Below are 27,958 nucleotides of genomic sequence, written 5' to 3'. Positions count from 1 at the left end.
GCGTAACAGTGCTTTTGGGATGTGGAAAACTCAGGGCCTCAAGGAGGTTCTCACTAATGGGGATGGGTTCATGTTCTTTATTTTTGATACCCCTGATAGTTGCAGAGAAGTCCTTGAAGGAGGCCCATGATATATAGGTGGCTATCTCCTTATTCTGAAACAATGGAAAAGGATGATGAAGCTATCTACAGATAAATCAACAAAAATTCCTGTCTGGGTGAAGTTTTTTAACATCCCTTTGGAATATTGGGATCCTGATGGTTTGAGTAAGATTGCCAGTGCAATTGGACATCCCTTTTTCATGGACCAGCTTATGGCTCGGGGTAGTAGGGTGGCGTTTGCTAGAGTCTGTGTGAAAATTAAGGCCACCTCAAAACTGCCCACTTAGTTCCAACTTAGGCATGATGATGATGTTGTTCTAATCAGAGTCGAATATCAGGGGCTGCCATCAAGGTGTCAACATTGTCAAATATTTGGACATAGCACTCAAAAGTGTGTGTCTCAACAGGTGGCCAAGCTGATTTCCCTGCAGAAGACATCTGAGGAAAATGTCCATGTTCAGGAAGAAGATTGGACCACTGTTCAAGCTAAGGGGAAGAGGAAGGTGGGTGAACCTGAGTTGGAAACTATCCCAGAAGTAGTGGAACATCCTATCCCAGTTCCAGTTTCTGTAGTAGTTGAAATTCCAGTCCTAGCTCCAGTTTCTGAACCTGCTAGTACTGTGGTGGACTCACCTGATCAATCCTTTGACACTCATGAGACTTCTGCTGACAAGAGCTCATCCAGGGAAGAGCAGAGCTCTGAAAGTAGTGATGTGGGTAGGTTCCAAAAGAGGGTGTTCGAGATTGAAAAGCTGGTGGTTCCAAATGCTGCTGAAATGCTAGACAATGTGGTTAAAGAAACTAAGGCTGAAAAGTTGCTCTCTAGCTCTGCTACTCCATCCCAGCAGGTGATGAACAAGCCCTCTGGCAAAGGTAGTAGCAGCCAGAGGCAGAAAAAGAGGTAACACAGTTTCAGTTGGTTGTGGGTTTTGTCACTATCTCTTTTTATGTCCCTATGAATGTAAAAATTGCTTCATGGAATGTTAGAGGATTGAATGATCCTTCTAAACAAAAAGAAGTTAAAAAGTTTGTGCTTAAAGAAAATATTCATGTCGTGGGGGTTTTGGAAACCAAAATAAAACAGTCAAATGAGAGTAGTATCTGTGGTAAATGTTTTGATCAATGGCCTATGCTCTCTAATTCACAACCAACTGAAACTGGTAGAGTCTGGGTGTGCTGGAACAATGTTTTTTGTGATGTTCAAATGCTTTCTATGTCTACTCAGCATATTTTGTGTAAAATTGTTGAATTGGCTTCCAATGAAATATTTTATGCAACTTTTGTTTATACTGAAAATAAGCACACATTGAGAAAGGTTTTTTTTGAATCTATGCTTGATATCTCCCATGTTAAATCCAAAGTTCCTTGTGTTTTTCTGGGTGATTTTAATGCTATTAGATACTAGCAGGAAAAAATTGGGGGGACTCCTAATTGGACTAATGAAAATGAGGAATTTAATACTTATGTGAATGCTTCTGAGTTGGCCGATTTATCTTATGGTGGCTGCCAATTCACCTGGGCTAACAATAGGAGTGAGGGGGCATATATAACTACTAAAATTGATAGAGTCCTGGTTAATGAGGCTTGGCTGGACAAATTTCCTAAGGCTACTGCCCAATTTCTCCCTTCTGGTATTTCTGATCACTCCCCTGCTGTGGTTAATATCAGTGCCACCAAGTGCTCTTTCAAGAAACCATTCAAATACTTTGATTTCTGGTCTCAACATCCAGATTTTCTAAGTATTGTTTCTAACACTTGGGGGCAGTACATTCAGGGTGTTCCTATGTTCAGGGTCTGTCAAAAACTTAGGAAGCTTAAAGTTAGCCTTAAGCTTTTGAATAAGAAGGATTTTAGTGACATTTCTACTCGTCTACTCGTGTCCAAATTGCACTCTGGATCTTATTCAATATAAACTTGACAAAGATCCTGTGAACAGTGGTTTGCAATCTCAGGAGAGAGAGGATTTGAACAAGTACATTAAGCTTAGTAAATTAGAAGAGAGCCTTGCTCTTCAAAAATCCAGAGTGCAGTGGCTTGGCCTTGGGGATAGGAATAGCAAATTCTTTTTTAGGTCTGTGAAGAGTAATATCAATAGAGGGAAAATCTTTAGTGTTGACATGGGTGATGGTACTAGGTCTACCAATAGTACTGATGTCCACACCTCTTTTATCAATTTTTATACCAATTTATTTGGTACCCCCTCCATGGATCAATATAAGGGTTTTGAGAGGATTCAATCTTTGGTGCATAAAAAAGTCTCTCTCTCTCAATCTGTTTCGATGTCCAAGCCTGTTTCTGAACTGAAATCAAGGAGGTTTTTTGGTCTTTAAAGGCCAATAAAGCCCCTGGTCCGGATGGGTATTTGTAGACACCCCATTTTTGACCGTCCTCAAGACTTGGACGTCATCATTTGAACACTCGATGATCACCCTGTTCGTGTTCGTCTTGAGTTCTCGGAGGTTTTGGCTACGCGCCTTGCCTCAAGACCTCTCGACTTGTTTGTTTTGTGTTTGGTTTTACATCAAACACTTATTGTTTTGCTTCTGAGGGTGGGAAATAGCGTGTAGGCCATCCCCACACCTCACCAGCCATGGCTTGAGGCCACCGGCCTTGTTTCCTTGCCACCGGCCATTGGTGATGGCCGGTCGGCACTATTGATGGTCGGTCGGCATTGTGTTTGGTCGGCCGGCCACTGTTTTTGATCAATCGGCCACTTTTCCTGGCCAAGACCTTTTCTTGAGGGTGCTTGACCCTTTTGATCCTTGTTTTAGCTTCTCCAAGAAGCTTGAACCTTTTGACCCTTTTTAGCTTCTCCAAGAAGCTTGAACCTTTTCACCCTTTTTAGCTTCTCCAAGAAGCTTGACCCTTTTTTAGCTTCTTCAAGAAGCTTGAACCTTTTTAGCTTCTCCAAGAAGCTTCACCTTTTTAGCTTCTCCAAGAAGCTTGACCCTTTTTTAGCTTCTTAAAGAAGCTTGAACCCCTTGACCCCTTTGCCTAAGAAGCTTGGCCCTTTTGCTCCAAGCTTCTAAGAGAAGCTTGGCCTTTTTGCTCAAAGCTTCTAAGAGAGGGCCTTGACCCCCTTGACCCCCTTGATTTCTCTATAAAAAGAGGGCCTCTCCTCCCCTTTAGAGGGTTGAAAAAATCTGATATATAAGATATATATATATCACTCTCTCTCTATATCTCCCTCTCTCTCTACATTTGGGTGGGTTAGAGGATCCAAAAGGGTCTTGTTCTTGACCTATTGCACACCACTTCATAGCCACACACTTCCATCATCACTTGGAGGTTCTTGGAGCCTGTTTTCAGAGGTTGAGGGTTGCATTTTTGGGTCTAAAGGCTGCTGGTTCTTGCTGGTCTTCAAAGGTAACCCCTTTTCCCTCTTTATTCTCCGTTTTTGCACACCCTTTTAGCCTGTCTTGCTTGCGGATTTGGGCTTTGTGTATAATATAAAAAAGTTCTTTTTTTTCTGTTTAAGATACTTCATTAAGGTCACTTTTGTGTTTGGGGTCGTTTACCCCCTTTTAGGCCTTGTTTGGCCCCATTTTGTGCTATTTTTGGTGAGCTTCGGGACCACCTTGTTTGGGCCTCCTCACCACAGAAATCTTGAGGGATTTTAGTGGTGAGGATGGTGGTTTAAGATCCCAAGAAGGAGAGGGCCATCCCCTCTCCTTGTTGTCTTCAAAAAGTGCCATTTTAGCCTCATGTATGAGCACCATTTTTAAGTTCATGTTGGCCATGTCTTAAGTGTTATTTGTGCTTATTTTGCCATGATATAGCACTGTTTTTACTTGGTTTAGACACACCATGCTTGCTTTGCATACTTGTCTTGTAATGCCATGAAATTGCCTTACCATGTATCTAGCATTTAGACCACTATGCTTACTTGTTTTGGCTTAGCTTTGTGAAGCTTTTATGCATGCTTTAGTGTGCTTGAGGTTTGTTTTGGGTCATTCGGGTCATCCATGCTTTGCTTTGTATAGCTACCATGTAACCCCCCTTGGCTTGCCTTGAGTTTTAGACCATTATTGCATGCTTAGCTTGAAATGTTTACTTGGTTTTGCACCTTCTATAACATGATTTCAGAGCTTTATATGCATGCCATGTATCCATGTTTATCCTCTTTTAAGTGCGCTTCGAAGTTGCTCTTTGGTGGCTAAGTGTTGGACCTTGTGTGCATGCATGCTTGTATGTGTTTTGGCCCTCATTTCCATGACATTTGGCTGCTGTTTTGGACCTAGTAGAGAGCTATACAAATTAGTTTAAGACCATCCCTTTGGCATGTTGTTGCATGCAATACATGTTTGTATGTTTAGGTACTTAGCCTATTTACATGTTGCATGTTTAAGTGTCATCGCATTTGGCATGCTTCTTGTATTGAGTTGCTTTGCATATTTACATGTGTTATGCCTTTCATGTTATTGCATGTGTGTCATTACATGTGTTATGCCTTGTTGTTTGCATGATCATGTTGCACACTTAGCTCACATGCCTAGGTTGCATTACATTGGCATGCATGCTTTGCCTCTTGAATTGAGTATGATAGAGGTTGAGCTCATTGTTTGTTTATGTGCATTTCATTCTACATTGAAAATGCATACTTGATCTCTTGGGCCATCACGCATTGAAATGCGCGATTGGTGGTCCGAGAATCGAGCACCGTATCCCTTTGAGTCATACATATGATAAGGGATGTGGTGGTGCAAACATTTGCTTGAAATGCATTGCCATGCCTTGTTTTGCCTTCTGCTGCTGTCAAAACAGGTTCTGCAGGAAGCTTTGGCCGGCCGGCCATCTATACTGCCGACCGGCTATCCGTTGTTGGCCGATGGCTTTACAAATGGTCGATGACCATCCCGACATGGGCGGTGGTGTTCTGTCTTAGCCGGTGGTGTTCCACAGTGTCCATAGAGTGCTCCCTGGGACTTGTGCAATTTTCAGAGGAGCAGAGCAGGGAAAACAGAGGCAAACTTGTGCATGGCGTTGGATTTCCGAGCAAACCCGAGCACGCGCGCATTGGATCCTCTTCCCGAGGCCTTTACTGCTTTCCATAGTTTAGTTAATTTGTTAATCAATTAAGTGGTCTGTAATAATTAATGTGTATATTCTTTTGGTCCCTCAGAGCGAGGGCAAATTTGTAATAAGTGTGGGTGCATGTGTGCATGTCTTCCAACCCCCACTTCTTTCTCCCTTTTACTTACATGCTTTTGATGGTTAGTATTAGGCCATATTTAAATTAGAATACCTTATGCTATGCATGCGTGCATCTATACATTTGTCTTGCATGCACCGGGCTCGGCGCATCATACTAACTGCATTATATTTCAATTCCAAGTTGAATATGTGCTAGTTGTAGCATCTCACATGTCATTGTAGATTAGCCGAGCCTATCTTAGTTGCATTTTGCATGTGTTGCATTAGCCATCTTAACATGAACTAGGATCATGCATATGATTACTAACTAGTTTCTGTTTTGGCTTGGAGTACTCGATGAGCATTTATGTTTTAGCATCCTTGCATGCGTGTGAGTGTTGCCATGACAGCATGCTTACCATGAGGCTACTTGCTTATGTGAAATAACTGCTTGAATGCCTGTGGGTGGAGGTTGAATTACCTAAATTGGAATAATGCACTAAAACTGTGAGTTTTAAGCCCACTAGATAGTGGCAAAACCATCTTTTCTAAAGCCCACTTGAGGGTGGCAAAATCTGCATTTTAGTCTACTTGCGTGTAGCAAACTATTTTCAAAACAAACATGAAAGGTTTTGTTCCAATTTAAGCGATTTGGTCTATACTTGTTTGTTGTGCGCATAACATAGTAATTCTAGGCTAATAACCGAAATAAGAACGCATAATGTTTACAAAACTCGATATCACGGTTAGTAGAGGCCGATCTTCGGATCGGGCTAGAGGGGGTGCTCATAGCTGACCTTCCCCAATCGTACCCAAGCTCCCGAGCCGAGGCTACTTTGGTGATGACGGACACGTGGCCATTGGCACCGAGTCAGGGTTTCCTAAATCCCCCCATAAAAATATTTAGGTGGCGACTCTGTAGCAAAGCAGTCCATGTTTGGCACTTCTTTTCTAAAAATCTATTTCTCAAAACAATTTGCCGGATTTGGACTCTTTGGTTCAGATTAAGAACCGTGACAATTTGAGAGTCCTGAACTGTAGTGAGCCCAAATATGAACAGAACGGGACTCACCCTCCCGGGGTGTTCGGGGACGTCTACAGTTTCTGGCGACTCTGCTGGGGATTTTTGAGAGCTTGACTCGAATTCATGATATCCTGTTTTGATTTCATTTATGTGTCTCTTTGCATTGCATGTGCATTGGTGCGCCTAGGACACCGTGTTTGCCATCTACCATTCCTGAACGGTTTGCTGGAAGCTTGACTTTGTCAAAGCATGCCATAAGGCTGACCGGTTGTGGGCTCTGACAGTATGGGAACGCAAACCCCGGTTTTACTGGGGCACCCTTTTCGACCATTCGTCCTAGTGCATATCGAAATCCATAGTGACTATTCCAAACTAGGACAGGTTGCTTACCCGATGTTAGGTTGTTTGAAAACCGCTGCGTGCGTCGTGAAACCCTAGCTCCTGACAAAATAGGACAGGGAAACCCTACCCCAACATAGGGGTGTTTTGGCTCTCACTTGCTTGTTATGTGCTTTTAGAGTGCGTCTCTACAGGGAATGCATGTATTAGTTTGCAAGTTTGAGTATCAGGCCTATGGGCATCAGGATCAATATTTGGGGAATTAGTTTTACCTGAGGGTATCAATTTACAGGCAGAATTTTGGGACAGAATTCAGTAGAGGGCACTGTCATCATAGTATGCTCATATCTGTTTTGGTGAAATCAGGTTGAGGTGCTGCCTGTTTTCTCTTTTGCTAGGTAGTCCTGGAACCATAACTTCAAAAGGCTCCGATATCCCCCGAGGTTCATCGAACATGTGCTAATAGACTTTGTCAGGTCAGAGATTCAGTTGAAGAGCAATCAGTGCTCCTTTGCCAGAGGCAGGGTAAAAAGGCCAGTCAGGCACAGATCATCAGTTCAACAGTCTTCGGATTAGCAGTCATTATCCATCTCACCTGTGTGCGGTTGGGTTGAGATATCTGTTTTTACCACAGAGACAGATATACCGATAGATCAGTTAGATCAGGGCAGTATGTCGGGTCTGGAAGAGATGGTGCGCCAACTCCAGGATAGTATGAAAGCCATGCAGCAAGACGCTGTCCGTCAAGCAGAATTCGCCAAGCAACAGGTTGTGGTCATAACCCAACAGGCAGAGACAATTGCCAGGTTAGAGCAGCAAACTGGAGTATCTACTCCACACCAGGCTCCTCCCCCACCAAGAGTTCCAACACTCGGGGAGACAACCAATGTCCAGGAAGATACGGACATTCCGACAGGGCCAGCTCCGCCCCCGGTTCTACCCCAGCTACCTAAAACACCCACCAACCTACCAGACCCCCCCTTTGATATCGAGACAGACCCCACAGCATTGAAAATGAGCAAGCTTGAGAAATTGTTCAAGAAGTCTCAAGGGGCCCACTCCATTCCTGACATTGATGATGGGTATACAGACTCGGCTGTGACGCTGCCGGACAGATTCAAGATGCCACATATTGACCGTTTCGATGGGTCCGGGGATCCCATGGTGCACTTGCGGCTGTTTTCAGACATACCAAGGCTGATGGGCCTCACCAGATTACAGAAGCTATCATTGTTTGGCCAGACCCTGTCTGGGATAGCCGCAATCTGGTATGCAAAATTGGAGAACTCTGTGAAACAGAATTGGGAAGAGATGGCTGAGGCCTTCAGTGATCAATACTCCTACAACGCACAGATTGAGGTCACAACTCGCGATCTTGAAGTCACCCGCCAAGAGCCAAATGAGAGCTTCTCGGAAATCGTGGCCCGCTAGAGGGCCAAGGCCTCAATGATGACCATTAGGCCAACGGATAAGGATCAAATACGGATGGTTGTGCGCAACCTCCAGCCCAAACTAATGCAGAAAATGATCGTGCTCCCCTTCCCGACCTTTTCAGATTTGCATGAGATGGGAGTACAGATCGAGGACGCTATGAAACAGGGCCTTATTGACCGAGAAAAGGAATAGCCTAGGAGGGCGTTTTCCCGCAATTCAAGTGCGACCACTAGCGGTGATGCAGCTGCAAGATCTTCTGAAGTGGGCATGGTCACTACGACCACACCAAGAGTAGCCATCCCCTTTGTTGGTACATCCACTTCAAACCCCCGAACTTCAGACTATCTACCCCGAGGCAAGAGGGCTTTCACCCCACTCTATATGCCTTTGTCTAAAGCCCTAGGGGTCCTACTCAGGAAAAGATATCTGAAACTGTTGGAACAACGGCCTCTACCCGATCCTCTCCCTTCAAAGCATGACCTGACTAAGTACTGTGCTTTTCATCAACAGACCGGTCATAACACCGACAGTTACGTCCGTCTCCGTCACGAGATACAAAATTTGATTGACAAGAGGGTCATCCCCGCACTAGGTCCTGCAAAGTCTATCGGCACTTGATCAGTGAACTTGTGGGGGATAATGTGATGTGATCGAGGGATGAACCACCTGCGGGCGGCGTTCAGTTTATTCCAAGATGTGGCGTTTGGCACGCATTGTTTTGAGTATTTACGAATGTTAGTTTGTACTTTCTGACTTGGGTATTGGGTCAGTCTTGTCATTTTGTATTGAGTCAGTCTTTTCATGCTGAGTCAGCCGGGTTTGTCTTGTTGTATTGAGTCAGTCCTGTTTTGTTAGAGTCGGGTGATTTCGGGGGTGTTATCTCAGACATCACTTGCTTGTTTTGTGTTTGTTTTTTTTTTTTGCTTTCTTTTGAGTCTGTTTCTGCATTGGAGCCAGTTACGCCAACAGATCTGAATAAATAAACAGTAATTCTCACACTCTTGTGTTTGCTTCTACCGTGTGCCAGTGGTGCCGGAAATTCTAAATGAGATGACACTATTTGACTAGAAGCTATGTCTTTTCTGTGCCTTGAATTCATTGCATCGACCTAAGTTTTCCAAAAATTTTTTCGAAACATTGTGATAAAAATGAAGAGGAAGGAATTCCTCGGGTTTTGCAAAATTTGATCAATTGAGAGAAAGAGAGGCATGCTAAGCCCTTAATGATTGAGATCATGCTTGTTAGTGTGAGTACTGGGAAGGATCCTGGCTTGATCCAGATTGGTCCTACATTGTCTTCAACGCGAGCGATTTGTCATTTTCTTAAAAGATTTCAAAAAAAATGTTTTGCGCGGTCCTGCGAAGACTTGTGTGGAATCGCTCTTGAGATTGTGCAGCCTAGGATCGCTCTCAGCCTCAAGACTCGACCCCTAATTTTCAAACCTTGGACTTAAATTTAGAAAGTTCAAAGGTCAACTACAATGTGAGGCCTGTGTGGCCAGATTCGAAGCTGCCCGTGAATCAACGGCAAGAAAAGTCAGATCTAGAAGATCAAATGTCATCAAAAGAAGCTTGCAAAGCTAGATTAGAAGCACCCCTGGAACTAGGGCAAAGAATTTCAAATGTGCTCGAAGAGCCGAAGATGGATCATTCAACAAATCCAAGAAGGTCGGCAAGAATGCCAAATCCCAGAAGGAGGAAAGAAGAAAGTATTGCTGAAGAAAAACTGAGTTCCGATCCATAACACCAGGGGCAAATTCAGCCCCCCATTGGATGGACTCCTGCATTGTCAGCGAACAATAGCCATTCTCCTGGATTCAGATGACTTCGGGATCTCAAAACCATTTGACGTGGACAAAGCTACACTTTTACTCTTGAGAGGCTCACTGGGCCGAAAACCCGGAAGGGCGACCCAGGCAAAAGTCAGAGCAAGAAAAAGAATGAAGAAAAGAACAAAAAAAACAAACAACAAACAAAAAAAAATGAAAATAAAGAAAATGAAAAGAAAAGATGAAAAAGAAAAAAGAAGAAAAGAAATGAAAAGAACTGAAAAGAAAAGAACAACAAAGCTCACAAGGTTGAAAGCCCAGAAAGGGCGGCCTTGGCAAAAGTTAGAGCGCAAAAGGAGAGGTTAATACCCGAGTGTACCTTAACCCTGAACTACGTGAGGCTTGATTCCCATCTTTGGGATACGTAGGCAACTTCATTCTGAAGTCCAGCCGTAAAACACTCCAATTCGATTATGTCCATGCAATGGTTTTGATCATCTTTGCCTTCTCTGTATCCGAGAGTTCGGTTGTCATCGTCACTCTGAGGACTGATTACAATGCGCTGCGCTGCGATGCTATCCAAACAAGGGGCAACTTTCCGTTGCCATACAGTGTGCCGTGGTGCCTTTCAAACAAGGGGCAACTTTCTGTTGCCGTGCAGCTGTTTTCAAGCAATGGGCAATTTTCCTTCGGATCGAAAGTTGCGCATCTCAAGAGTAGGTTCCGTGCTCGTTGAGCATTGACCATTTGCAAAAAAATAGTTTTAGAGAATTTTTACTGAGGTTGACTATTCTCTCGAAAATTATTCCATTTTTCCAAAAAACTGGACCATTTCTTGGACCTGAAAAAGGAAAATTTTCAGTACTCATAGCCTGACTTGCATGATTTTCAAATCAAAAATCGAACAAGTATGTTAATCTAACTTTCATATCGGTCAAAATTGTTTTAGCAGAAAGCAAAAACAAAAAATGGTCAAAATGATGAAATAGGGGCATAGTTGAGTCAGGTGTTCTGTCTTTCTTCCGTTGTCAACATACTTGCCAGAAAGGGCACTCTACTTGCCGAAAGGGGCACCATATTCGCCAGAAATGGACACCACTAAAGCTGACCACAAAAGAGCTGAAAGTTCTCTCATCCTCCAAGCAACGAGGTATCAAGCCAAGTGCGAAGCACGAACCGGAATGGGACAAGATATCCCATTCCCTCATCTGGGCAGATCTGATCACGTCCAAACTCCCCAGAAGAGCATTGTCAACCGATGTCAGCTGCAGATTTGCTACACACCCAATTGTAGCGCAACCCCTCTGTGGGAGAAACTCACTGTTGTGAACAAGATTGAGAATCTGGTAGAATACCAAGGGCAAGAGCCCACAATTTCCAGCTTATCCATCAACCACCCAGGGGAGGGATGAAAAAAATGAGAGATTGAAGAATAGAGAAATGTGAGCTGAGAGAAAAAGTGAGAAAATGGCTTTTTCAGAAAAACAGAGATTGAGTGGTAGAGTGATGTGAGAATCACAAATGAGAAAAGGGTGGCAAACACTACCCGGAGAAACTGGCTCCTTGCGAACTGAGAAGGTCTCTTGTCTTTGTAACACGTCTGTGTGTCGTGTCTTTTGTTTTGTTTACCTCAACTTTTGTTTTGAGTCTTTTTTGAGCGTTACTCGATGTGTTTAGGTCGTGTACCTTTTGTTGAGTCATAGTATGCTGTGTTCAGTTGTAGGCTCAATACCCGGTTGAGAACCCTTTTCTCATTTTCAAAAAATCATTTTGTGCTCAGAGTGCTGTGCCATTCTGCACATTTATGCAAAACAAGATTCTTTCTTTCATAAACCACAAGGTTCAACCCAAGTCATGGGAGAACAGTAGAACAAGGACCTATCTGAAGCCATATAGGTTCCAGACTACAAAGCAAAAGAAAAGAGGGAAAATTTGGAGCATCTTAGTCTGTTTCAACTCCGACAAATTCCGAGACTGCACTCCAGGTGCACCTTCTCAGGCCTCACCATTTCTCTGGAGTATGAGTGTATCTCGACCCCAAGTGTAAGCCTGCTTCAAGTCAGAATGGCAGTCCAAGCAGCAACCGAGGGTTTTATATGCAGATGTTATCTCTCGCCAATATAAACAGGGTATCCCCTTTTGAGCTGAGCGTATTGCCAAGTCCTCCGAAAGGTAAATTGGAGGCACCAGAGTACATGTTTGATGCCCTTCCATTGCATAGAATGTGCACTTTTATATACACTTCTGTTACATGTGTGCCGCGCATCATTATGATTCATGCATAGAATATGCTTGCTTTCAATATTGCATAGAATATGCTCCTGTTTGTTGCATAGAAAATGCCCCCACACTTGCATAGAAAATGCATTTTATCGCACTTCTCTTGTGCACCTCACTCGCACGGCCTTGTGCACCCTGTATTGCATTATCATGAACACTCTTTACTTGCATTGTTATGCACCCATTTCGCTTGCATTGTTATGCACTCTCTCTTATTCGGAAACACGGGGATACATCCTTATGTTTCCCCTTCTCATTCTGAAACACCGGGATACGTCCCTATGTTTCTTCCCCTTGTTCGGAAACACCGGGATACGTCCCTATGTTTCTTCTCCTTGTTCTGAAACACCAGGATACGTCCCTATGTTTCTTCTCCTTGTTTTGAAACACTGGGATACGTCCCTATGTTTCTCCTTCAATTCGAAACACCGGGATACGCCCCCATGTTTCTCATTGCCTGCGGAACACCGGGATACGTCCCTACGTTTCTCTCTCTTCGAAACACCGAGATACGTCCCTATGTTTCTCCTTCTTTCCGAAACACCAGGATACGTCCCTATGTTTCTCATTCCTTGCGAAACACTGGGCTACGTCCCTACATTTCTCTCCATTCGAAACACCAGGATACGTCCCTATGTTTCTCATTCCTTGCGAAACACTGGGATACGTCCCTACGTTTCTCTCTCTCCGAAACACCGGGGTACGTCCCTATGTTTCTCATTCTTTCCGAAACACCGGGATACGTCCCTATGCTTCTATACCTTTCCGAAACACCGGGATACGTCCCTACGTTTCTCTCCATTCGAAACACCGGGATACGTCCCTATGTTTCTCCTTCATTCCGAAACACTGGGATACGTCCCTATGTTTCTCTCTTCTTTCCGAAACACCGGGATACGTCCCTATGTTTCTCTCTTCTTTCCGAAACACTGGGATACATCCTTATGTTTCTCTCTTCTTTCCGAAACACCGGGATACGTCCCTATATTTCTCCTTCCTATTCGGAAACACCGGGATACGTCCCTATGTTTCTCATTCCTTCCGAAACTCTGGGATACGTCCCTATGTTTCTCTCTTCTTTCCGAGACACCGGGATACGTCCCTATGTTTCTCTATTCCTTCCGAAACTCCGGGATACGTCCCTATGTTTCTCTCTTCTTTCCGAGACACCGGGATACGTCCCTATGTTTCTCTCTTCTTTCCGAGACACCGGGATACGTCCCTATGTTTCTCTCTTCTTTCCGAAACATCGGGATACGTCCCTATGTTTCTCCTTCTTTTTCCGAAACACCGGGATACGTCCCTATGTTTCTTCTTCTTTTCCGGAACACCCGGATACGTCCCTATGTTTCTCTCTCTTCGGTTAAAAGCGTTTGGAATACGTTCCAATGCTCACACCATTCCGTAACACCGGGATATGTCCCTATGTTTCTCCCTCTTTGGTTAAGAGCATTTGGAATATGTTCTGGTGCTTGAACCACTTTGGAACACTGGGATATGTCCCTATGCTTTTCTTTCTTTTCGAAACTCCGGGATACGTCCCTATGTTTCTCTTTCCTTCCGAAACTCCGGGATACGTCCCTATGTTTCTCATTCCTTCCGAAACTCTGGGATACGTCCCTATGTTTCTCTTTCCTTCCGAAACACCGGGATACGCCCCTATGTTTCTTTCACTTTTTCGAAACACTGGGATACATACCTATGTTTCTTCCGCTCTTCCGGAACATAGGGATGCGTCCCTATGTTCCTCTCTCTTTGGTTAAGAGCATTTAGAATACGTTCCAATGCTTATACCTTTCCGAAACACTGGGATAGGTCCCTATGTTTCTTTGCATGATCATGAGTTATGCTCGACTTTGTGCATTGCCTTGCATTTTGCCCCTGCCCTCGGGTGCATACCTTTATTTGTAGCTTGTATGCTTTTGTCTGAGTCTTCGGCCTTGTCAGAAATGGGTCGTCTCTGGGCTTTGACACTAACTCTCGTCATTTTTATGACTTTCGAGTTCTGTCAAAGAGGGGCAACTGTAGACACCCCATTTTTGACCGTCCTCAAGACTTGGACGTCATCGTTTGAACACTCGATGATCATCCCTGTTCGTGTTCGTCTTGAGTTCTCGGAGGTTTCGGCTATGCGCCTTGCCTCAAGACCTCTCGACTTGTTTGTTTTGTGTTTGGTTTTACATCAAACACTTATTGTTTTGCTTCTGAGGGTGGGAAATAGCTTGTAGGCCACCCCCACACCTCACCGGCCATGGCTTGAGGCCACCAGCCTTGTTTCCTTGCCACCGGCCATTGGTGATGGCCGATCGGCACTATTGATGGCCGGTCGGCATTGTGTTTGGTCGGCCGGCCACTGTTTTTGATCAATCGGCCACTTTTCCTGGCCGAGACCTTTTCTTGAGGGAGCTTGACCCTTTTGATCCTTTTTTTAGCTTCTCCAAGAAGCTTGAACCTTTTGAACCTTTTTAGCTTCTCCAAGAAGCTTGACCCTTTTTTTAGCTTCTCCAAGAAGCTTGAACCTTTTGACCCTATTTAGCTTCTCCAAGAAGCTTGACCCTTTTTTAGCTTCTCCAAGAAGCTTGAACCTTTTTAGCTTCTCTAAGAAGCTTCACCTTTTTAGCTTCTCCAAGAAGCTTGACCCTTTTTTAGCTTCTTGAAGAAGCTTGAACCCCTTGACCCCTTTCCCTAGCTTCTGCAAGAAGCTTGGCCCTTTTGCTCCAAGCTTCTAAGAGAAGCTTGGCCTTTTTGCTCAAAGCTTCTAAGAGAAGCTTTGCCCCCTTGGTTTCTCTATAAAAAGAGGGCCTCTCCTCCCCTTTAGAGGGTTGAAAAAATCTGATATATAAGATATATATATCACTCTCTCTCTATATCTCCCTCTCTCTCTACATTTGGGTGGGTTAGAGGGTCCAAAAGGGTCTTGTTCTTGACCTATTGCACACCACTTCATAGCCACACACTTCCATCATCACTTGGAGGTTCTTGGAGCTTGTTTTCAGAGGTTGAGGGTTGCATTTTTGGGTCTAAAGGCTGCTGGTTCTTGCTGGTCTTCAAAGGTAACCCCTTTTCCCTCTTTATTCCCCGTTTTTGCACACCCTTTTAGCCTGTCTTGCTTGCGGATTTGGGCTTTGTGTATAACATAAAAAAATTTTGTTTTTTTCTGTTTAAGATACTTAATTAAGGTCACTTTTGTGTTTGGGTTCGTTTACCCCCTCCTAGGCCTTGTTTGGCCCCATTTTGTGCTACTTTTGGTGAGCTTCGGGACCACCTTGTTTGGGCCTCCTCACCACTGAAATCTTGAGGGATTTTAGTGGTGAGGATGGTGGTTTAAGATCCCAAGAAGGAGAGGGCCATCCCCTCTCCTTGTTGTCTTCAAAAAGTGCCATTTTAGCCTCATGTGTGAGCACCATTTTTAAGTTCATGTTGGCCATGTCTTAAGTGTTATTTGTGCTTATTTTTCCATGATATAGCACTGTTTTTACTTGGTTTAGACACACCATGCTTGCTTTGCATACTTGTCTTGTAATGCCATGAAATTCCCTTAACATGTATCAAGCATTTAGACCACTATGCTTACTTGTTTTGGCTTAGCTTTGTGAAGCTTTTATGCATGTTTTAGTGTGCTTGAGGTCTGTTTTGGGTCATTCGGGTCATCCATGCTTTGCTTTGTATAGCTACCATGTAAACCCCCTTGGCTTGCCTTGAGTTTTAGACCATTGTTGCATGCTTAGCTTGAAATGTTTACTTGGTTTTGCACCTTCTATAACATGATTTCAGAGCTTTCTATGCATGCCATGTATCCATGTTTATCCTCTTTTAAGTGCGCTTCGAAGTTGCTCTTTGGTGCCTAAGTGTTGGACCTTGTGTGCATGCATGCTTGTATGTGTTTTGGCCCTCATTTCCATGACATTTGGCCGCTGTTTTGGACCTAGTAGAGAGCTGTCCAAATTAGTTTAAGACCATCCCTTTGGCATGTTGTTGCATGCTATACATGTTTGTATGTTTAGGTACTTAGCCTATTTACGTGTTGCATGTTTAAGTGTCATCGCATTTGGCATGCTTCTTGTATTGAGTTGCTTTGCATATCTACATGTGTTATGCCTTTCATGTTATTGCATGTGTGTCATTAACATTGATGTTATATGCCTTGCATGCTTACTTGTTTAGTTCATGTGCCTATTGCACATGGTTTTGTTGTTTGCATGATCATGTTGCACACTTAGCTCACATGCCTAGGTTGCATTACATTGGCATGCATGCTTTGCCTCTTGAATTGAGTATGATAGAGGTTGAGCTCATTGTTTGTTTATGTGCATTTCATTCTACATTGAAAATGCATACTTGATCTCTTGGGCCATCACGCATTGAAATGCGCGATTGGTGGTCCGAGAATCGAGCACTGTACCCCTGTGAGTCATAAATATGATAAGGGATGTGGTGGTGCATACATTTGCTTGAAATGCATTGCCATGCCTTGTTTTGCCTTCTGCTGCTGTCAAAACAGGTTCTGCAGGAAGCTTTGGCCGGCCGGCCATCTATACTGCCGACCGGCTATCCGTTGTTGGCCGATGGCTTTACAAATGGTCGATGACCATCCCGACATGGGCGGTGGTGTTCTGTCTTAGCCGGTGGTGTTCCACAGTGTCCATAGAGTGCTCCCTGGGACTTGTGCAATTTTCAGAGGAGCAGAGCAGGGAAAACAGAGGCAAACTTGTGCATGGCGTTGGATTTTCGAGCAAACTCGAGCACGCGCGCATTGGATCCGCTTCCCGAGGCCTTTACTGCTTTCCATAGTTTAGTTAATTTGTTAATTAATTAAGTGGTCTGTAATAATTAATGTGTATATTCTTTTGGTCCCTCCAAGCGAGGGCGAATTTGTAATAAGTGTGGGTGCGTGTGTGCATGTCTTCCAACCCCCACTTCTTTCTCCCTTTTACTTACATGCTTTTGATGGTTAGTATTAGGGCATATTTAAATTAGCATACCTTATGCTATGCATGCGTGCATCCATACATTTGTCTTGCATGCACCGGGCTCGGCGCATCATACTAACTGCATTGTATTTCAATTCCAAGTTGAATACGTGCTAGTTGTAGCATCTCACATGTCATTGTAGATTAGCCGAGCCTATCTTAGTTGCATTTTGCATGTGTTGCATTAGCCATCTTAACATGAACTAGGATCATGCATATGATTACTAACTAGTTTCTGTTTTGGCTTGGAGTACTCGATGAGCATTTATGTTTTAGCATCCTTGCATGCGTGTGAGTGTTGCCATGACAGCATGCTTACCATGAGGCTACTTGCTGATGTGATATAACTACTTGAATGCTTGTGGGTCGAGGTTGAATTACCTAAATTGGAATAATGCACTAAAACCGTGAGTTTTAAGCCCACTAGATAGTGGCAAAACCATCTTTTCTAAAGCCCACTTGAGGGTGGCAAAATCTGCATTTTAGCCTACTTGCGTGTGGCAAACTATTTTCAAAACAAACATGAAATGTTTTGTTCCAATTTAGGCGATTTGGTCTATACTTGTTTGTTGTGCGCATAACATAGTAATTCTAGGCTAATAACCGGAATAAGAACGCATAATGTTTTCAAAACTCGATATCACGGTTAGTAGAGGCCGATCTTCGAATCGGGCGAGAGGGGGTGCTCATAGCTGACCTTCCCCAATCGTACCCAAGCTCCCGAGCCGAGGCTACTTTGGTGATGACGGACATGTGGCCTTTGGCACCGAGTCAGGGTTTCCTAAATCCCCTCATAAAAATATTTAGGTGGCGACTCTGTATCTAGCAAAGCAGTCCATGTTTGGCACTTCTTTTCTAAAAATCTGTTTCTCAAAACAATTTGCCGGATTTGGACTCTTTGGTTCAGATTAAGAACCGTGACAATTTGAGAGTCCTGAACTGTAGTGAGCCTGAATATGAACAGAACGGGACTCACCCTCCCGGGGCGTTCGGGGACGTCTACAGTATTCCGCTGGTTTCTTTAAAAGCTCTTGGGATATTGTTGGTAAGGATGTCACCTTAGCCATTAAGTCATTCTTTGACTCGGGTAAACTTCTTTCTGAGGTCAATAGTACCATCATAGCTCTTATTCCTAAAGTTCCTAATCCTACTCATGTTGGTGACTATAGACCCATCTCTTGTTATAATACCATCTACAAATGCATTGCTATGATCATAGCTAATAGACTTAAATTGGCTCTTCCTGATCTGATTGATTCTGTGCAGTCTGCTTTTGTCCAAGGTAGAAGGATCTTGGACAACATTTTCCTGTCCCAAGAGATTATGAGAGGTTACCATAGGAGTTCTCATTCTCCTAAGTGTGCCATGAAAGTGGATATTATGAAGGCCTATGATACTGTGAGATGGGACTTTATCATTGATATGCTTAAAACTATGGCTTTCCCTCCTTGTATGATTACCTGGATAAAGGCTTGTATCACGAGCCCTTCTTTCTCAATTTGTATTAATGGGAGCCTTCAGGAGTATTTTAAAGGGGCTAGGGGATTAAGACAAGGGGACCCTATGCCCCCGTATCTCTTTGTGTTGGCTATGGAAATTCTTGCTAGGATTTTGGCTGAGAAATCTAGGAGCCCTTTGTTCAAATTCCACTGGAGGTGTGAGAAAACTAAAATTGTCAACCTTTGTTTTGCTGATGATTTGATGATCTTCAGCAAAGGGGATCCTGGTGCTGTTACTCTTATCATGCAGGGATTTGAGGAGTTTAGGGATCTATCGGGCCTTACCCCTAATCCTAGTAAGAGTAATATTTTTTTCTCGGGGTGTAGTAGAGAGCTTAAAGAGGATATTCTCCAGATTGCCAATTTTACTGAGGGCTCCCTCCCAGTGAAATACCTTGGTGTGCCTCTAATCCGAAAATTCTCGTTCTTAGAGGAAAAGCAAGGTTGTTTTGAGTTAAAATTGGCCACCTAAGCTAATGAAACAATTAGTGGCCTAAGCTAATTAGTTCCTAGAAGAAAATAGGGAAGGATGGAGAAGTATGGAGAAAGTTAGAGAGAAACATTCTTCTTGAGAGCAAGAAGAGAAACTTGGGGAAAGGAAAGAGATATAGGGAAAAAATCAAAGGGAATTGAAGTTCATCCTTTTGGAATTTAGAATTGAACACTTGGGTGTTTAAGAAAACCTTAAACAAGGTGCTTAGGTTAAACTAATATCATTAAGCTACGATTACTCATAAAATTCTTGTTCCTAGTGGCTATGCAAGGCTAGCTTGAGTTAAACTTTGCCACTTAAGCTAATGAAACAATTAGTGGCCAAGGCTAATTAGTTCCTAGAACAAAATAGAGAATGATGAAGAAGGACGAAGAAAGTTAGAGAGAAACATTCTTCTTGAGAGCAACAGGAGAAAGTTAGAGAAACAAAAGAGAAATAGGAAGAAAATTAAAGGGAAATCAAATGCATTCGTTTGGACTTGAGAATTGAACACTTGCTGGTTTTGAAAACCTTAAATAAGGTGTTTAAGCTAAACTAAGATCGTTAAGCTTATATTAAATTGAAAATTCTCCTTCTTAGAGTGTAAAGATGGTTAGTTTATTCACCCAAAAAAAAAAAGATGGTTAGTTTAAGCTAAACTTGGCCACTTAAGCTAAAGAAACCATTAGTGGCCTATGCTAATTAGTTCCTAGAATAAAATAGAGAAGGATGTAGAAGGACGAAGAAAGTAAAGAGAGAAACTTTCTTCTTCAGAGCTAAAAAAGACAGTTATAGAAATAAAAGAGAATTAGAAATAAAATCGAAGGGAATTCAAATTCATGCTTGTGGACTCAAGAATTCAACACTTTTTTGGGTGAATAAGAATTCAACACTTAAGTGATTAAGAAACCTTGAATCTGGTTCATAAGTTAAACTAAAATCATTAAGCTAAAATTACACAGAAAATTCTCTTTCCTAGATGTTGTTCAAGGTTCGTTTGAGTTAAACTTCCCACTTAAGCTAATGAATCAGTTGGTGACCTAAGTTAATTAGTTTCTTGTACAAGATAGAGAAGGAGGGAGAATGACGGAGAAGGTTAGAGAGAAACATTCTTCATGAGAGCTAGAAGAGAAAGTTAGATAAAAGAAAGAGAAATTGGAAGAAAATCAAAAGGAATTCAAATTCATCCTTTTGCACTTGAGAATTGAATACTTAGGTGACTTAGAAAACCTTAAATAAGGTGCTTAAGTTAAAACTAATATCTTTAAGCCCCAATTATATCCAGAAATTCTCGTTCTTAGAGGCTAAAGAAGGTTAGCTTGAGTTAAACAGGGCCACTTAAGCTTACTACAGAAACAATTAGTTGTCTAAGTTAATTAGTGCCTAAAACAAAATGGAGGATGGAGAAGGATGGAAAAAGTTAGATAAAAACTTTCTTCTTGAGAGCTAGAAGAGAAAGTTACAAAAAAATATAAAATGAAGACAATAAAATGTACAAGTTTACAAGGAGCATACCCCAGGTACACTCAACAACAAATAATAGACGAACAAAACACCACAAACTGTCACAAGCCAAAAACCTGCCCCTAAAGGTTCGGGCATGACCTATGCAAAAACGGACATAAAAACTGATGTACATACTGTACGGGGCCTTAACGGAAGCATAAACTATTAATATAACATAATACAAACATACTCCATTGAGCTATTTCCGACATGCCAGGATCTCATGCATTACATATGTCGTTAAAAGCGGATAAAGTTTAAAACTATATCCTTGGATATCGTGTACAAACATACACATTTACAGTCCTAGCCCGATAATTGGGCATAACAAAAGGAATATGAAAGTTATGTACAACATCCGTAGATGGCTCTCAAAAGTAAACCCATATCTTAGCAGCTTCACAAAAACAAATGGCCTGGTATGGTGTCTGGACATGTAAAGGTTGATAAAAGGGACAGCGTCAAGCTAGGATTGACCCCCTGAGTGATGACCTACAGAAACGGACATAATAGAGAGTGAGCCGGGCTCAATGAGTAGTAATACATGATGAACGACGTCTAACTTGAAATTTAAATACATCAATACATAAAAAGATGCAGCATGCACTTGGTTTATCTGATTCTGCGTTTAGTTCATCCTGGCCCTAGGCCTAATCCTGTGACATGAGCATGTGGCTATAAGCCCTTGAAACATGATGGCACGAAGCCCTTGAACATATGGCACGAGGCCCTTGCAATACACTTGAAATTTGTGGCACGAGGCCCTTGAAATACACTTGAAAGTTGTGGCACAAGGCCCTTGAAACACACTTGAAAGTTGTGGCACAAGGCCCTTGAAATACACTTGAAACTTGTGGCACAAGGCCCTTGAAAATGGCATCTAGCCCTTGTAATGCTTTTCTTTACATGCTTTTAACATTAACATATCCTAAACATGCATAAGTACATTACATGCTTGAGACATTAACATAATTGCCTTACATGCCTTAAAACATTGGCATGATTGCACAACATTACATAGGTACTACTACTCACAGTGTTGAGGTGGCGTGTTGCTTCCTTCTGGAATGTGCCCTGCACACAATTAATACATTAGTTTCGTTTTTTTTTGGTAAAAACATTTCCGGAGTCTTACACCTTGCATGCATTTACAACCGCTTTAAAATCATCTGTAAAATATTCTAAAAATACCAGAGAGGCAAGCACTCAAAACTGAACAAACATTTAATTTTTCCTGAAAATGAGTCTCCCGCTCGAGCGCCACTTTGTGCGCTCGAGCGGACTGTAAAATGCACAAAACTGCTGAGAGGTGGTTTTTCCCGCTCGAGCGGGCTTTCCGCCCCTCGAGCGGACCGAGCAGATTCTGAAATTCTGAACTTGCATTCGAGTCCCAACCTGGTATTCACTCCATTTTTTTACATCCAACCCAAAGTTAGGTTAATGCAATATTCCCACCTAACATCACTATAACATGGATTCTACCTTGAGTATAATAAATTAACCAAGATTAGAAGCTTCAACAAGCCATCTCTCTCTCTAATTCCACTCTTGGATTCAAGTTTTTCATATCCTTGACACATAACACATGATATATGCATAATTCCATGAAGTGATGATAGAAAACTGTAGATTGAAGTATAATTTCATACCACACCCAATCTAGATGCATAAGCAACCAATTGAGAGAAACCCTCATTAATCAAGCATGAATTAGACATGAATCAAACATACACATCAATTACAACTCCAAGTGGCCATAATAAGGACTTGAGCTTACCTTGAATTCAATCCTACACCTCTAACAATTTTGCCAAGCTTTCTTGTTGAATCCCTTCTCCCCCAATTTCTCTTCTTCACTTTCTCTTCTTTTCTCCCCCAAAATGGCATTTACGTTTTTTTTTTGTTTTTGACCAAGGCTCATGAAGTCTTAGAAGTATATATATTCATAAATAAGGCATATAAGACAAAAATGAATCGTTTAATCATTCCAAAATTAAAATTTCGCAAACATGCTTAATATTACTTAAAAAGTATGCTGATCACAGATATATAATCAATTTCAGCTAATTAAGCTGTTAAGGCTTCCAATTTCTAATTCAAACGTATTAATGGTGACAGATAGTTTCCTTGTGAGACAGATAGACATTCATAGACATGGATTTTACTTCCTTAGTCATAATTTTTCACAGAACTACACAGTAAGCATTTAAAAGTACCAATCGAGGACTAAGAATATAACAGAAATCATGTGAGATTGTCGGGTTATTACACTCTCCCCCCCTTAAATAAGTTTGGTCCTCCAAACTTGGGTTACCTTAGGGTTGGAACAGGTGTAGGTATTGATGTTGCATTTCTTCCTCTCTTTCCCATGTTGCGTCGATTCCGTAATGTTCTTGCCACTCAACTTTTACCATTGGAATCTCACGGTTTCGTAGTTGTTTTACTTGTCGGTCCAGAATGCGAATTGGTCTTTCCTCATAAATCAACTTGTCATTCAACTCAATTTGGTGGTAGTCAATAACATGTGACGGATCCGGAAGGTACCCACGAAGCATAGAGACATGAAACACGTTATGCACTTGACTCATATGTGGTGGAAGGGCAACTCGGTAAGCTACCGAACCCACTTTTTCCAGAATTTGAAAAGGACCGACATATCGGGTGTCAACTTACCTTTTTTTCCGAATCTTGGGTGCCCTTTCATCGGAGTGACTTTCACGAAAACATAGCTATCTACGTCAAATTCCAAATCTCTCCGTCGATTATCAGCATAACTTTTCTGCCTACTTTGAGCAGTTTTCAACCTTTCTTGAATAACGTGAACTTTTTCAGTGGTCAACTGAACAATTTCAGGCCCTAATAAGGATTTGTCTCCAACTTCAACCCAGCACACGGGAGAACGGCAAGGTCTTCCATACAAAGCTTCATAAGGTGCCATGTCTATGCTCGAATGGTATTATTATACGCAAATTCTATCAACGGTAGATGGGTTTCCCAACTTCCTTGAAAATCTAGTACACACATTCGGAGCATATCCTCAAGAGTTTGTATCGTCCTCTCGGATTGACCGTCGGTCTGAGGGTGGAAAGCCGTGCTGAACTTTAATTCTGTACCCATTGCTTCCTGTAAACTTTGCCAGAATCTAGAAACAAACTTAGGATCTCTGTCTGACACAATTGAGACCGGAACACCATGAAGCCTCACAATTTCATTTACATAAATTTCTGCTAATCTGTCTGCATTATACTGAGTTTTTACCGGCAGAAAGTGGGCGGACTTAGTTAATCGGTCCACAATGACCCAAATTGAATTCATACCTCGAGGAGTCCGTGGCAACCCCATAACAAAATCCATGGTTAAATGTTCCCATTTCCATTCTAGGATGGGAAGAGGTTGCAATAATCCGGCAGGTCTTTGATGCTCCGCTTTTACTTGTTGACATTGCAAACACTTAGAGACAAACTCCGCAATCTCCTTCTTCATACTTGGCCACCAGAAATTCTGCTTCAAATCTCGGTACATTTTAGTACTTCCTGGGTGCATTGAGAATCGTGAGGTATGTGCGTCTTCCATCAGTTTTTGTTTAAGACTCCTCACATTGGGAACACATAGTCGGTTTTGAAATTTGAGCACTAAACCTACTACACCGAATCCCGGTTTTGGTTTTGTTTCGAACTCATCATGTATCTTCCTCAAAGTTTCATCTTCCATTTGGTGCACTTTAATCTCTTCAAGTAAGGTTGGTTGTGCCACTATCGCTGCTCTTAGGGCTTTTTGACCATGTAACACAAGGTTCAATTCCACCTTATCCAATTCAATTGCCAAGTCCTTTTGTCCCGTAACCATACTTGCCATATCTTCCAAAATCCCCATATTTTTCCGACTGAGCGCATCTGCAACTGTGTTGGCTTTACCAGGATGGTAGTGAATCTACAGGTCATAATCTTTCAGAAGTTCCAACCACCGTCGTTGCCGCATATTTAATTCTTTCTGAGAAAAAAGGTACTTGAGACTTTTATGATCAGTGTATACCTCACAGGTGCTACCGTACAAATAATGTCTCCATATCTTTAAAGCAAAGACTACTGCTGCTAACTCCAGATCATGTGTGGGATAATTCTTCTCATGGAGTTTCAGCTGCCTAGATGCATAAGCGATGACTCTTCTGTTTTGCATAAGTACGAAACCAAGCCCTTTGTGCGAAGCATCACTGTAGATTACAAATCCTTCTGTACCGGATAGTAAGGCCAAAACTGGTGCTGTTGTCAACTTTGTCTTCAATTCCTGGAAAGCAAATTCTCGTTCCTCTGACCATTCGAATGCAACTCCCTTTCGTATTAGTTGTGTAAGTGGCACAGCAATTTTAGAAAAATCTTGAACAAATCTCTTGTAATAACCAGCTAGCCCCATAAAACTACACACCTCAGTCACATCAGTAGGAGTTGGCCAATTTACGATTGCCTCAATCTTGTGTGGATCAACAGAAACTCCTTCCTTCGTGATGATATGCCCCAGAAATGCCACCTCTAGTAGCCAGAATTCACATTTCTTCAGCTTTGCATACAATTTCTTTTCTCGAAGGGTTTGAAGGATCACACGAAGATGATTCTCGTGAGCATCTGCATTCTTCGAATAGATGAGAATATCGTCAATAAAGACCACCACAAATTCATCCAAATAAGGCTTGAAAACGCGGTTCATCAAATCCATGAAAGCTGCTGGCGCGTTAGTAACTCCGAATGGCATAACCAAAAATTCATAATGACCATACCGGGTTCGAAAAGCTGTCTTCTCAATATCATCAGCCTTGACCTTTAATTGATGGTACCCAGACCGTAGATCAATCTTGGAAAAGACTTGTGCCCCCTGCAGCTGGTCAAATAGGTCATCAATCCTTGGTAATGGATACTTATTCTTGATTGTGACATTATTAAGTTCCCTATAGTCAATACAAAGCCGAAGTGTTCCATCCTTCTTCTTTACAAACAGAACTGGTGCACCCCGCGGAGACACACTCGGACGGATGAACCCCTTGTCCAATAAATCTTGCAACTGCATTTTCAATTCCTTCATCTCAACTAGCGACATTCTATACGGAGTCTTTGAAATGGGTTGAGTTTCCGGTGCTACTTCAATGGTAAACTCAATTTCACGGTCTATCAACTGCCCTGGTAATTCTTCAGGAAAGACGTCCGGAAATTCACACACAATTGGGATCATGTCAACAGTTCCATTCACTACTTGCCCCTCCAAAACACTGCATAAATACCCCTGACACCCTTTTTGAATTAATTTACATGCCTTTGCTGTCGAGATCAAATAAGGTGGAGAAATTACGCCATGCCCCTGTAAGGTAGACTCTAATTGTCCCGAAGGGTGGAAACTGACTCGTTTAGTTAGACAATCTATAGTTGCACCATATTCACCCAACCAATCCATTCCCAGAATAATATCAAAATAAGTCATGTCGAGAGGTAACAGATTGGCATATACCCGGACATCCCCAAGCTCGAGTTCGCAACCACAATAAACAGAAGTACAAAGCACAGAATCTCCCATAGGTGAAGATACACATAACATATAAGACAGTGTTTCTTCGGTTTTATCTAAGTTTTGTGCAAATAATTTTGACACAAAGGAATGGGTAGAGCCAGAGTCAAATAAGATAGAAGTAGAATGACCGTGAACCATAAATGTACCTGACACCACTGTTGCTGCATTCTGCACATCTCCTGGAACCAATGCAAACACTCTGACTTGTCTCGCTATGTCTTTATTGTTGTTAGGTTTGACCGGTGCCTTGGTGTTAGTAGTTGGTGTAGACCCTGCTGAGCTAGTAGCAGCCCTGTTACCATTTCGTTGATTCCTCTGAGGGCAATCCTTTATCAAATGACCCGTTTTGCCGCACTGATAACAGGCTCCAGACTTCCATTAGCATATCCCATGATGCCTCTTTCCACATTCCGAACAAACAGGAATCGTACCCTGATTAGGGGCAAAAGTATTCGAAGTCCCTGAGTTTTGTTTCTTGTTTGGTGGAGTAGCCGCTCCCTTTGACCATTGATTATTTTGCCTCTTTCCTTTCCATTCAGCAATCCGGTTCTGAGCAGCAAGGTTTCCCTCAGCTATAACAGCCCTCTTCAGCACATCTACGTAGGTAGGCAACTTTAACATATTGACTCGGTCCAAGATAGCACCCCATAAGCCCCCTTCAAATTTTCGTGCCTTCTTATAGTCCGTGTCCACCATATGCGGTGCAAACCGGGCTAACTCTGCAAATTGGGCCTCATATTCAGCAACAGTCTTATTCCCTTGTCTGAGAGTTTCGAATTCAGTCACCTTTTTGTCCCGCATGCTTCGGGGGAAATATTTATCATAAAACAGCCCCAGAAATCTGTCCCATGTTAACCCTGGATGGATTGTCCTCGTAAGCATCCACCACCTCCGTGCCTCGTCCTCAAGAGTAAAGGCAGCTAGTTGTACCTTTTGAGCTTCGGTGCAGGGAAAGACTTCAAATAACTTCTCTATGCCTAATACCCAGGCCTCAGCTTTCATCGGTTCTATTCCTCCTTTGAAAGTTGGTGGTTTCATGTTTTTAAAGTCCTTAGTGAGAGTGATAGTTCGGTCTTCAGCGTGAAAATCTTGCACTACAGGTGGGGGTACTGGTGGTGGTGGCGGTTGTTGGTGAGGCTGTTGCTGTTGTTGCCGTAAAGTCTCTGCCATTTCCATAAGCATCCTTTCTATCCTATCTAGTCGGGCTGAGGTGGCATCTTCCACATCTTCTGTCCTTGTTCTCACCATGATCTACACAACAATTAATTAAATACTATTGACATAGTGCGACATGGTTAGCATTATCAGAGTGCACTAAATGTTGCCATTGAACTTGTCTTATATTTTTAGGATGTCATGCATGAGGCCTAAATCCTTTCTAGACACCCTACAGCTCAATGGATCCGTGTGTGAGATAGCAACTCGTGCTCTGATACCACTGTCACAACCCAAGAACCTACCCCTAAAGGTTCGGGCATGACCTATGCAAAAACGGACATAAAAACTGATGTACATACTGTACGGGGCCTTAACGGAAGCATAAAATATTAATATAACATAATACAAACATACTCCATTGAGCTATTTCCGATATGCCAGGATCTCATGCATTACATATGTCATTAAAAGCGGATAAAGTTTAAAACTATATCCTTGGATATCGTGTACAAACATACACATTTACAGTCCTAGCCCGATAATTGGGCATAACAAAAGGAATATGAAAGTTATGTACAACATCCGTAGATGGCTCTCAAAAGTAAACCCATATCTTAGCAGCTTCACAAAAACAAATGGCCTGGTATGGTGTCTGGACATGTAAAGGTTGATAAAAGGGACAGCGTCAAGTTAGGATTGACCCCCTGACTGATGACCTACA

At 42.4% G+C, this 27,958-nt stretch overlaps 3 protein-coding genes across 3 annotated transcripts; 1 reads left to right on the top strand and 2 right to left on the bottom strand.

Moving 5' to 3' along the window:
- Window positions 1-172: 172 nt before the first annotated feature.
- On the top strand, window positions 173-22,736 carry LOC145816113 (uncharacterized). The gene is made up of 7 exons (XM_082912359.1): window positions 173-346; window positions 509-1,002; window positions 1,089-1,416; window positions 1,510-1,893; window positions 2,054-2,344; window positions 18,100-18,946; window positions 22,645-22,736. The coding sequence occupies exons 1-7, from the start codon at window positions 173-175 to the stop codon at window positions 22,734-22,736; spliced, it is 2,610 nt and encodes an 869-aa protein (XP_082768485.1).
- A 105-nt stretch (window positions 22,737-22,841) lies between these two features.
- LOC145816112 (uncharacterized) lies at window positions 22,842-23,464 on the bottom strand. The gene is made up of 2 exons (XM_082912358.1): window positions 23,200-23,464; window positions 22,842-23,152 (listed from the first exon to the last, which is right to left on the bottom strand). Exons 1-2 carry the CDS (start codon window positions 23,462-23,464, stop codon window positions 22,842-22,844), a joined length of 576 nt encoding a protein of 191 aa, XP_082768484.1.
- A 2-nt stretch (window positions 23,465-23,466) lies between these two features.
- LOC145816111 (uncharacterized) lies at window positions 23,467-27,327 on the bottom strand. Its single transcript, XM_082912357.1, has 6 exons — window positions 26,500-27,327; window positions 25,510-26,433; window positions 25,091-25,338; window positions 24,559-24,940; window positions 24,165-24,456; window positions 23,467-23,903 (listed from the first exon to the last, which is right to left on the bottom strand). Exons 1-6 carry the CDS (start codon window positions 27,325-27,327, stop codon window positions 23,467-23,469), a joined length of 3,111 nt encoding a protein of 1,036 aa, XP_082768483.1.
- Between the last annotated feature and the right edge of the window lie 631 nt (window positions 27,328-27,958).

Source organism: Camellia sinensis, unplaced genomic scaffold (assembly GCF_055761805.1).
Source record: "Camellia sinensis isolate YWXY unplaced genomic scaffold, ASM5576180v1 Unanchor3, whole genome shotgun sequence".
Classification (NCBI taxonomy): Eukaryota; Viridiplantae; Streptophyta; class Magnoliopsida; order Ericales; family Theaceae; genus Camellia; species Camellia sinensis.
This window is presented reverse-complemented; position numbering and strand designations above follow the sequence as displayed.

Coding starts and splice junctions, on each gene's coding strand:
- LOC145816113 (XM_082912359.1), top strand. CDS start 173: ATGATGAAGCTATCTACAGATAAATCAACAAAAATTCCTGTCTGGGTG. Junction 347..508: donor GTAGGGTGGCGTTTGCTAGA/GTCTGTGTGAAA, acceptor GTGTCTCAACAG/GTGGCCAAGCTGATTTCCCT. Junction 18,947..22,644: donor CCTCCCAGTGAAATACCTTG/GTGTGCCTCTAA, acceptor TAATGGTGACAG/ATAGTTTCCTTGTGAGACAG.
- LOC145816112 (XM_082912358.1), bottom strand. CDS start 23,464: ATGGCACCTTATGAAGCTTTGTATGGAAGACCTTGCCGTTCTCCCGTG. Junction 23,153..23,199: donor CCCAAGATTCGGAAAAAAAG/GTAAGTTGACAC, acceptor TTCTGGAAAAAG/TGGGTTCGGTAGCTTACCGA.
- LOC145816111 (XM_082912357.1), bottom strand. CDS start 27,327: ATGGTGAGAACAAGGACAGAAGATGTGGAAGATGCCACCTCAGCCCGA. Junction 25,339..25,509: donor GGGGTGCACCAGTTCTGTTT/GTAAAGAAGAAG, acceptor CATCAATTAAAG/GTCAAGGCTGATGATATTGA. Junction 24,457..24,558: donor TGTACGGTAGCACCTGTGAG/GTATACACTGAT, acceptor TATGACCTGTAG/ATTCACTACCATCCTGGTAA.